Source organism: Piliocolobus tephrosceles, unplaced genomic scaffold (genome assembly GCF_002776525.5).
Source record: "Piliocolobus tephrosceles isolate RC106 unplaced genomic scaffold, ASM277652v3 unscaffolded_75, whole genome shotgun sequence".
NCBI classification, from domain to species: Eukaryota; Metazoa; Chordata; class Mammalia; order Primates; family Cercopithecidae; genus Piliocolobus; species Piliocolobus tephrosceles.
Window position 1 is genome coordinate 261,097 of NW_022334829.1, and position 10,334 is coordinate 271,430.

The 10,334-nt window shown below is 46.0% G+C and overlaps 1 protein-coding gene across 1 annotated transcript in view; it reads right to left on the reverse strand.

Moving 5' to 3' along the window:
• Positions 1 to 629: 629 nt before the first annotated feature.
• The window catches only part of LOC111530459 (protein-tyrosine sulfotransferase 1), a 131,481-nt gene continuing 121,776 nt past the window's right edge, over positions 630 to 10,334 (reverse strand). Inside the window, exons 4-6 of the mRNA XM_023197675.3 lie at positions 8,388 to 8,438; positions 4,007 to 4,053; positions 630 to 1,174 (exon numbers count right to left, since the gene is read on the reverse strand). Coding sequence (XP_023053443.1) covers positions 4,036 to 4,053; positions 8,388 to 8,438 — 69 coding nt within the window. The 3' untranslated portion in view covers positions 630 to 1,174; positions 4,007 to 4,035. The remainder of the gene's footprint in view (positions 1,175 to 4,006; positions 4,054 to 8,387; positions 8,439 to 10,334) is intronic.

A 10,334-nucleotide genomic window follows, 5' to 3' on the forward strand; every position in this document is an offset into this window, starting at 1 on the left:
GGATGTGAACGGAAAGAGGGAGGAAAAGGGTGAAATCAAGTGTGGCTCTTCGGTTTCTGGCTCAAGTGACAGAAAATACTGCAATGACCGAGATGGATATGACCTAAATGGATAGGTACAAGTTTTGGGGCGGAGATGGGATAACATACGCTTTTCATGCCTGGCACATATGTGAACACACTCAACATGGCAGTTACTACTATCTGGACATTCTGTGTTCCATAACAAAGGCTTCTAGGAAACAAGTGGAAATAATAACTTCCATGTCCTTAAATACAGTCTGCAAGCATGAAATAGAACAAGATTCCCAAAGTGGATGGCAATAGGTTCTCTCTGAAATAAATTACAGAACACTTCATTACAAAATGATGATGCAGGCCAGGCACCGTGGCTCACGTCTATAATTTTAGTACTTTGGGAGGCTGAGGCAGAAGGATCATTTGAGTCCAGGCTGGGGAATGTAGTGAGACCCTGTCTCTACCCACCAACACCCCCGAAAAAAAAAGTGATGGCTCCAGGGGAGTATCCACAATACAGCCAACTGAGGAAACTTTGGTTTATCACACCAGCGTCTGATAAGGTCTGTGCTTCTTTGAAATCACATTAATGAAAACATGTAACTACCAGAATGCTTCACATTGAAAGCTTTTATTTTGAAAAATAAAATACAAAAGTCATTAAGTTGTAAATGTATAATGGTAATTTCCCAACTTCTCAGAAACAATACAATGAATTAAATAATTATTTAATATTATTCACATCAATACACTTAAACAGGCACACGTGTTCTACAAAACATTAGAACATGTACAGACAACCTGTTTCAAAAGGAGACTGCCCAAGTCTGCTTACAGGATCCCATTTTTAAACCCTCTCCTTGAACACAAACTTCATAATCTGGTAAGAAAAGAGGACAAGAGCAGTTTTAACAGGAAACACATTTCTTCTGGGCTCCTTACCGCAGGGCTGTGCATGGAATCGGGATCAAGAGCTCTTGGCTCAGGAGGCAGATCCCTCATGAGGCCCAAAGCTGTGCGGACACCTCCATCCTCTCAGTGGGAGGAAACTGGCAAAAGCAGAGGAGACACAGCCAAGGTGCAGACGCTCCACCAAGCTCGGCTGGGGACAGCCAGTCCTAGGAACTTCCCTTCCGCTGAAAAGGCAGCAGTCTTTCCTAGGGCGAACAAACAGAACGTGGTTACGGGTGTGGAGTCCCGGTGTGTTCCTGTGTCTTCATCTCTTCCTTCCCAGCTACAGGCCTGGACAAGCCAGGCGGCTGGGGAGGTTGCTGCAGGTCAGGGGCCAGGAGGATGGACGTTGAGAACAGCTGCCTCAGAAGGGCTGCCTGGGAGGCACTTGCGCCGCGCCCTCACTCTGGTGCTTTCAGATGCGTGCAAGTAGCTGCTGGGAGCAAAGCAAGCAAATAGTGGCCAAAGCCAGGGCTGCTCCTGCCCATTTCTAAATAACTGCGACTGTCGTCTGCTATTGATGCTACTGTGGGGGCACTGTCGAGGCATCAGGTGTCCAGGGGTCAGCACCCTGATTCCTCCTCATGTGAAGAAATGGGTCCTAAGGTTTTTTTTTCTTTGAGACGGAGTCTCGCTCAGTCACCCAGGCTGGAGTGCAGTGGTGCGATCTCGGCTCACTGCAAGCTCCACCTCCTGGGTTCACGCCATTCTCCTGCCTCAGCCTCCCGAGTAGCTGGGACTACAGGCGCCCGCCACCACGCCCGGCTAAGTCCTAAGGTTCTTAAAGTGTCCAGGGCACAAGACCCTGATTCCTCCTCGTGTGAAGAAATAGGTCCTAAGGTTCTTTAAGTGTCCAGGGGTCAGCACCTGATTCTTCGTCACGGGAAGAAATGGGTCCTAAGGTTGTTTAAAGGAAGCTCCGGAGAACACAGTGACGGTTACTGAAATGCCAAAGGGACCCACAAGATAAGATAGTATCCGTCCTAAGGGCTCTGCTGTGTCCCCGGTTCTCCTGAGTCCTCCTCACCACAGGTGGGCCCCTCCCGGCCTCCACACACAGGCAAGGGTGAAAAGCTGCGGAGGCAGCTGCCGATGCGGTCCATCCTCCAACACGCTGGCCAGGAAATGAGGCCTTGTGAGTGTTTGGTGGGGCGGGTAGGGAGATTACCTATGAACTTTGAAAGCATTTTGTCAAAACAAAGTTAGCGAAGGCCTGATAACTGCTGTTAAATATGCAGACCCACAGAATAATTCAGTGTTTGCTCCTCAGCAAAAAGGAAACCTGAATCCTAGAGCCTGTCAGTATTAGCAGCTTGCTGCCATCTGGGATTTTGAGATGACGGAGCAGTGTCCATGTGCTGCTTATGTCCATAATCCATCAACGCACCACAAGTCACATTCAACCTGTTTTCTCACTAGTAAAACAGGAATACTACCAGCTTGCCAGAGTGGTTTGAGAACTGAATACAATTTTATATATAGATGTATATATAATTTAGCATATCACTTATATATATTATCATCTTATACATATACAAATAAAATGCTTGGTATTTTATGCCTGGTATGGAGTATGCACAATACATCATTATTATATAAAGTAAAAATAAAAACAAAAGTCAGCAAGTAAACTATGAGAAAAAATCACTATCAGTATCAGATTTTATTTATTTTTATTTATTTATTTTTGAGATGAAGTCTCACTCTGTCACCCAGGCTAGGGGGCAGTGGTGTGATCTCGGCTCACCGCAACCTCTTGGGTTCAAGCAATTCTCCTGCCTCAGCCTCCCGAGTAGCTGGGACTATATGCACCCGCCACCACACCCAGCTATTTTTTTTTCTTTTTTTTTTGGGACAAAGTCTTGCTCTTTTCACCCAGGCTGGAGTGCAGTGGTGTGATTTCAGCTCACTGCAACCTCCGCCTCCTCGGTTCAAGTGATTCTCCTGCCTCAGCCTCCCAAGTAGCTGTGATTACAGGCCCCTGCCACCACACCTGGCTAATTTTTGTATTTTTAGTAGAGATGAGGTTTCACTATGTTGACCAGGCTGGTCTCCAACTCCTGACCTTGTGATCCATCTACCTTGGCCCCCAAAGTGCTGAGATTACAGGTGTGAGCCACTGTGCTCAGCCATATCAGATTTTTTGAAAGGCTTTATCAAAGGCTTTGCCATATCATTTGGAGCAAAACTGATCTTAAGCAAGTTTGGGTTGCTTAAGCAGAGACTGTAAGTCTGGGAGAAGGGTAGGAACTCCAGCAGCTGCACCTGGAGATCTGGGCTGAGAAACCAGCTTTGCCACTCATGAGCTGGTATCCCTGGACATGTACCTGATGAGGGCCACATACTCAGATAGAAAGAGGGCTTAAAAGGCAGGGCTGGCCTTGTCCACAATGTAGTGCTTAGTCCAATGAGACAATGTAGGTTACTTACATAAGCCATCCATAATACATTAAAACAAGCAAGGGCAAACTTGAAAAACTAACCAAGAAACAAACAAAAATTGCAGTAGTGGAAAAACATCTGCAAGTCCAGCACACAGAGAAAGCCCTTGGAGGCGGGGGTGGGCAGCTGGGGCCCTGGCTGAACAGGGAACCAGAAGTAAGCAGTCGCTCCTGTGTTGTGGGTGTCCCTGCCTCTGGACTACGGTCTTGACAAATGACCTGCTCCCTCCGGGACCAGCTCCTTATCAGAAAACAAGGAGTTGGGCTTGATGGCCTCCGGGTCCCTTTCAGCTGAACTATTTCATGGTTCATAATAAAAATAACAATACTACTGTTTGCTTATTCTAAGCTAGGGTCTTGGATGATGATTAATTCTCACCAGCATGCTCTTGTTAATATCATCCTCATTTCACAGATGAATAAACGAAGACAGAGAGAGGTGAAGTAACGCACTCGCTGCCACACAGAAAGGGAAGAGCCAGGATTCCAACCCGGACAGACGGACTCCAGAGCTGTGCTCTCCACCTCAGCCACCCGGCCCCCTGCAAGAGCCCGAGTGGGAAACAGAAAAACCCAGCAATGTTCCCCAACCCTCACCTCATGTATGGAAGAGGCTCCTGGTCCTGCTACTCCACTTGCTCAGTCTGTTGAAGGAAAGAAAAGATGTTTTAATGTCCTTGAAGCGGGTCAGCACGAGAAGTGACTGCCCCCACTGAAACACCAGGGGTGGCCCGCAGGCTCTGTTCACTTTCAGGTGAACTCAGTGCACCACTGCAGTATGCTCAAGAATCTGACTGGCCTTTCCCCCTGGTTCCTGGGAGGGAAATGCCGAATCCTTGGAATTCCCGGGGTAACAAGGGTGTCTTTGTTATTTCTGAGGACCTTGGATCACATCTGGGTTTATGGTATGAGATGACTCAGGATGGGGTTGCTCACCGCAAAGACCAACCATGGGATCAGGGGGCTGGGGCTTGGAGCCCGCCTCAACTCTGGGGAGGGGAGGGTGGCTGGAGATTGAGTTCTAACACATGGCCAAGGGGTTAGTCAATCTTGCCTGCATAAATAAACCCCAATAAAAACGCTGGGTGTGGAAGTTCAGTGGCACTTCCAGGTTGGTGAGCACATGCATGTGCTGGAAGGGTGACATGCCCTGATTCTACAGAGAGGAGGCGCAGAAGCTCTGCATTCAGGACCCTCCCGGGCCCACTTCTATCTTATGGCTGGTCCTGATCTGCATCCTTTATAAACCTGTAATTGTTGAGTACTGCACTTTCCTGAGTTTTATGAACCATTCTAGCTAATTATTGAATCTGAAGGTTCTTTGGGTTTCAGCCTTATGGGCCCTTTTCTATGTGTGTTTGTGTGTCTGTGTGCGTGCATGCTTCTGCATGATTTTTTTGTTTCTTTTTTTAGTAGACAAGGTTTCCCTCTGTTACCCAGGCTGGAGTGCAGTGGCACAATCACAGCTCACTGCCTGGGCTCAAAGGATCATCCTGCCTCAGCTTCCCAAGTATGCCACCACGCTCAGCTTCTTTTTTTTCTTTTTTTTTTGAGATCGAGTCTTGCTGTGTCACCCAGGCTGGAGTGCAGTGGTGCAATCTCACTTCACTGCAACCTCTGCCTCCTGGGTTCAAGCAATTCTCCTGCCTCAGCCTCGGGAGCAGCTGGGATTACAGGTGTGTGCCACCATGCCCGCCTAATTTTTCTGGTATTTGTTCTTAGAGATGGGGTTTTGCCATGTTTACCAGGCTGGTCTTGAACTGCTGAGCTCAAGTGATCCACCCGCCTCAGCCTCCCAAAGTGCTAGGATTAGAGGTGTGAGCCACCGCACCTGGCCCCGCCCAGCTAATTTTTTGATAGAGATAGGGTCTTGCTATGTTGTCCAGGCTTTTTGCCCAATTTAAAAAAATTTCCCTTATGATTTGTAGGAAAGATCTATATTCCACAGATGAGTCCTTTTTTTTTTTTTTTTTTTGAGTGAGACAGAGACTCACACTGTTACCCAGGTTGGAGTGCAGTGGCATGATCTTGGCTCACTTCAGCTTCTGCCTCCTGAGTTCAAGCGATTCTCCTGCCTTAGCCTCCCAAGTAGCTGGGATTACAGTCGCCTGCCACCACGCCCAGCTATTTTTTTTTTGTATTTTTAGTAGAGATGGGGTTTCACTATGTTGGCCAGGCTGGTCTCAAACTCCTGCCCTTGTGATCCACCCACCTTGGCCTCCCAAAGTGCTGGGATTACAGGCTCATGAGCCACTGAGCTCGGCCCTAGATGAGTCCTTTGTTTCAAATATGTTCTCCTACTTAGGCTCACTTTTTTACTCTTCTTATGATTATTTTTATTACATAAACATCCTCAATTATAATGTAGTTCATATTATCCACCTTTAAATTAATAATTAGTACTTTTTAGGGCTTAAGAAATCCTTTCCTCTTATGGTCATAAGGATGGTCTCCTCTATTACCTTCTTCGTTTTTGTGCGACAGAGTTGATTGCCCAGGCTGGAGTGCAGTGGTGTGATCTCGGCTCATTGCAGCCTCGACCTCTGGGGCTCAGGTGGTCCTCCCACCTCAGCCTCCCAAATAGCCGGGACTACAGGCATGCACCACACCTGGCTAATTTTTTGTATTTTTAGTAGAGGTGAGGTTTGGCTCTGTTTCCCAGGCTGGTTTTGAACTCCTGGACTCAAGCAATCTGCCTGCCTCAGCCTCCCAAAGTGCTGGGATTACAGGCGTGAGCAGGCCTGTAACAACTTCATCATTTTGCCTTTCACATTTAGGTGTGTGATCCACTTGGAAATATTTTTAGGTATGTTGTGAAGCAGGGGTGTCCCTTTAGTTTTAGTCTCAAATTCCTTTTCTTGACTTCTTCAGACTTGTTATGCAAACCAGCTTTTGGAATTCTTTTTTTTTTTTTTTTTGAGATGGACTCTCGCTCTTTCACCCAGGCTGGAGTGCAGAGGTGCAGTATTGGCTCACTGCAACTTCCACCTCCCTGGTTCAAGCAATTCCCCTGCCTCAGCCTCCTGAGTAGCTGGGATTACAGGCCCACACCACCAAGTCTTGCTAATTATTTTGTATTTTTAGTAGAGACAGGCTGTCACCATGTTGGCCAGCCTGATCTCGAACTCCTGACCTCAGGCAATCCGCCCACCTGGGCCTTCCAAAGCGCTGGGATTACAGGTGTGAACCACCGTGCCCGGGCGCTTTTGGATTTTATATTCCTTCAAGACAGCCTCTTGGAATACTCTCTGGCTCCAACTTCCACAGCCTGTGAGTGAGTCTGTTCATGAATCTGCCCAGGTTTCTGGGACCTTACGCCCAGCCTGGGCCCAGAGCTCTGTGCCCCCTTGTCTGCACGAGGTGGTCGGAGTCTTCTGGATAAATCAGGAGCTCCTCCCGTGACTCCTGAGGACTTACTCCAATTCCTCACCATAGTAGACGCTAGGTAAACAACTGGTGAATAAGTCAGTGAATGGATGAATAGTAAATATATGTAAGTAAGAATATGCCTTGCAAGTACTTTGAAGCACTCAAGTCATATGTATCAATTACTGGCGGCTGAATGTTTTTAGACAAGGGTCAGGAAGGAAGAGGCTTCGACTCTGGTGTAAGACATGGCTTCCCTCAGAGAGGGCAGCCCATTTTCTCCAGGCTTGCTTCAGCCAACTGGACTTCACACAAGTCTATGAGGCAGTGTTGCTTCACCAATCTCTATCTGGAACACTTTTAGAAACTGAGTTCAGAACTGAGTCTCCTTTTCCTATTGACAAGCTAATCACTGACAGCAGCAGCTTGGAGGCAACATGCATCAATGCCATGCTGGCAAGGGAAGTCGGCCGCACTCAGGCCACGGGTGCCCATTTTTTCTGACTTCTACATGGGGACGACAGGTGATGCCCAGAGGCAGGATGAGGGCTCCTCTAGGCATGGCAGCTGCAAGACTCCCTGTTTCTTTCCAACCCAGGAAACAGGATTGGAATGCAAGTCAGTGAGAGTGGACGCTACAGGGAAAACTGAATCTGCTTAATTTTTTTTATTTTTAAGACAGGGTCTCACTCTGTCACCCAGGCTGGAGTGCAGTGGCACAATCTAGACTCATGGCAACCTCCACCTCCCGGGCTCAAGCGATCCTCCTACCTCAGCCTCCCAAGTAGCTGGGACCATAGGCCTGTGCCACCATGCCTAGCTAATTTTTTCTTTTTTTTTTTTTGAGGCAGTCTTGTTCTGCCTCAAAACTGTAGGCTGTAGTGCAGCGGTGCAATCTTGGCTCAGCAACCTCCACCTCCCGGTTCATGTGATTCTCCTGTCTCAGCCTCCCAAGTAGCTGGGATTACAGGCACCTGCCACAATACTTGGCTAATCTTTGTATCTTTAGTAGAGTTGAGGTTTCACCATGTTGGCCATCCTGGTCTTGAACTCCTGACTTCAAGTTCAAGTGATCCACCGACCTCGGCCTCCCAAACTGCTGGGATTACAGGCATAAGCCACCGTGCTGGCTTTAATCCTTCAAACTCTTGGCGTCCTTCCCAAGGGCCAGTAACTGTGTGCATAATATATTTATAAGTCTTCTGGGCTCCAAATGAGAAAAGCCAAAGGGGCATGGATGTACAGTACACACAGTAGGAACAGAGAGGGTCGCTGCAAATTTTTATTTCAAATTAGGCACTGGAAGGCTGGAGTAGCTTTACCCACTGGGCGGCTTGTGCAGGACCTCAAACAATCAGAATTTGGTTATCAATAAAGTATTTCCCTGGTTTTGGGAGACACTGAGCTCTCTGAAATTAAGACTGTGTTAAATTATTGTTAAAATCAACAAGTCCCAGAGGCTGACCTTTCTTCCACCAGCACATACCATTATCTCTTCTTTTCTTTTTGGTTTCTTGTTTCTGTCTTTTTAATTTCATTATCTCTTTAAAAATATTACTTCAATGCAAGAGCCAATCTAATATACATCAGGAGGAAAAAGCAGACACAGTACCTGTGGTTTTTCTTTAAGAAAGTCAGGTAGTTGGAATTCTCCCTTATAGACCTGGAAAAACAAAGCAGGCGTGAGTTTAAGGCAACAGGTCCAGTCTCCATCATTTCAGGACATGTGCCATGCCTGACTATGGCCGAGTTTACTGCTCCACTGCTGGGGAGTTTAGAATGAGAGAGAAGCCTGTCGGTCCAAGAGCAGCCAGTGGGCAGGACTGACGGAAATCCCCATTCACTGCGATTCCCTCCTGTTCTGTGTTTACCGAGTGCTCACAAATGCGGGCTGGCTAGGAGAGGGCTCAGGGTACCTGAAAAACAAAAGCACCCTGACTGCCAAATCCCAATCACTTTAGCTGAGAGAGGAAGCAAGCCCTAAGGCAATCTCTCTGAAGCAACCAACACGGAACTCACACAGTTGAGGAACAAGTTCCTGGTTCCTTTTAAATTCTCCAAGGATACAACCCTGGATTTAATCCAACTTTACTTTCCTCAATTTACCCAGTATTCCCATGGTGATTTGAATTTGAATATTCAGTGATTCTTAAAATGATATATACCTTAAATCACATAAAATCTTATAATTAAAAACCTATGCTTTAATATATAAAAATGTCTCCAATACATGCAACAATTAGGAATCATTTTTAAAATACCATTTATTACATTTAAAAGCCCACTGAATATGTAAGAGTAAATCAATGAAAGATATATAAGACCTTAACAGAAAACTATAAAACACTACTGAGAGAAATTAAAGACCCACATAAACAGACATACCACTTTCAGGGACAGGAGGATTTAACATAGTACAGATGGCCATTCTCCTCAAAGAATTCCCAATCAAAATTCTAGCATGCTTTTTTTTTTTTGGAGAGGACGGAGTAATTTCAACTTGTTCGTAAAACTTAAATGAACATACACAGGGCAAAGAATAGTCAAGGTAGTTTTAAAAGAATAACAAAGTAGAAGAACTTATTCTACCAGATATCGATACATTATTATTATACAGCTGTAATTATCTACATTACATAGCTCTAAGCATTAGCTAAGTTAATGATATAGCACTAAAAAAGACAGTTTTTGGCACAAGGATAGACAAATATATCAGTGAAAGAGAATGACAGGTCCAGAAACAGCCCCTGAGATATGGATGCCTGGTTCATGGTAAGGTGGCACTGTAGAACAGTGCAATGAGAATGAATAAATAAAAAAAGTGCTCTATGCATTACTATACAGCAACAGAAAAATGAACTCTGCCACATTACCAACAACACAGATGAATCTTAACATACAATAAGGAGGTGGGGAGCCAGATTCCAGATTCCAAAGAATAATATACTATGTCTTCATTTAAAAAATTTACAGCTACTAAGTAGGTAAAACGAATCAATGATCTTAGAAATTAGGATACTGTTTGCCCTGGACAGGAAGGAGGTGGTAGTGATTGAGAGAGAGAAGCTGAGCGAGGCTTCCAGGGTGCTGGTAATTTTCTGTGTTGATATGAGTAGTGATTATGAGCATGTGTTCATTTTGTGAACACATCAGTTATTGATAAATGACTGGTGTACTCTATGTGTGATATACTACAACAACAAAATTCAATAAATGAATTAAGTCAGTGGTTTAATGTTAAAAATTTACTGTTAAAATACACATATATCGGCTGGGCACAGTGGCTCACGCCTGTAATCCCAGCACTTTGGGAGGCCAAGGTGGGTGGATCACGAGGCCAGGAGATCGAGACCATCCTGGCTAATACGGTGAAATCCCATCTCTACTAAAAAAAATACAAAGAAATAGCCAGGCGTGGTGGCGGGCGCCTGTAGTCCCAGCTACTCGGGAGGCTGAGGCAGGAGAATCGCGTGAACCCGGGAGGCGGAGCTTGCAGTGAGCCGAGATCGCGCCACTGCACCTCCAGCCCGGGCGACAGAGCGAGACCCCGTCTCAAAAA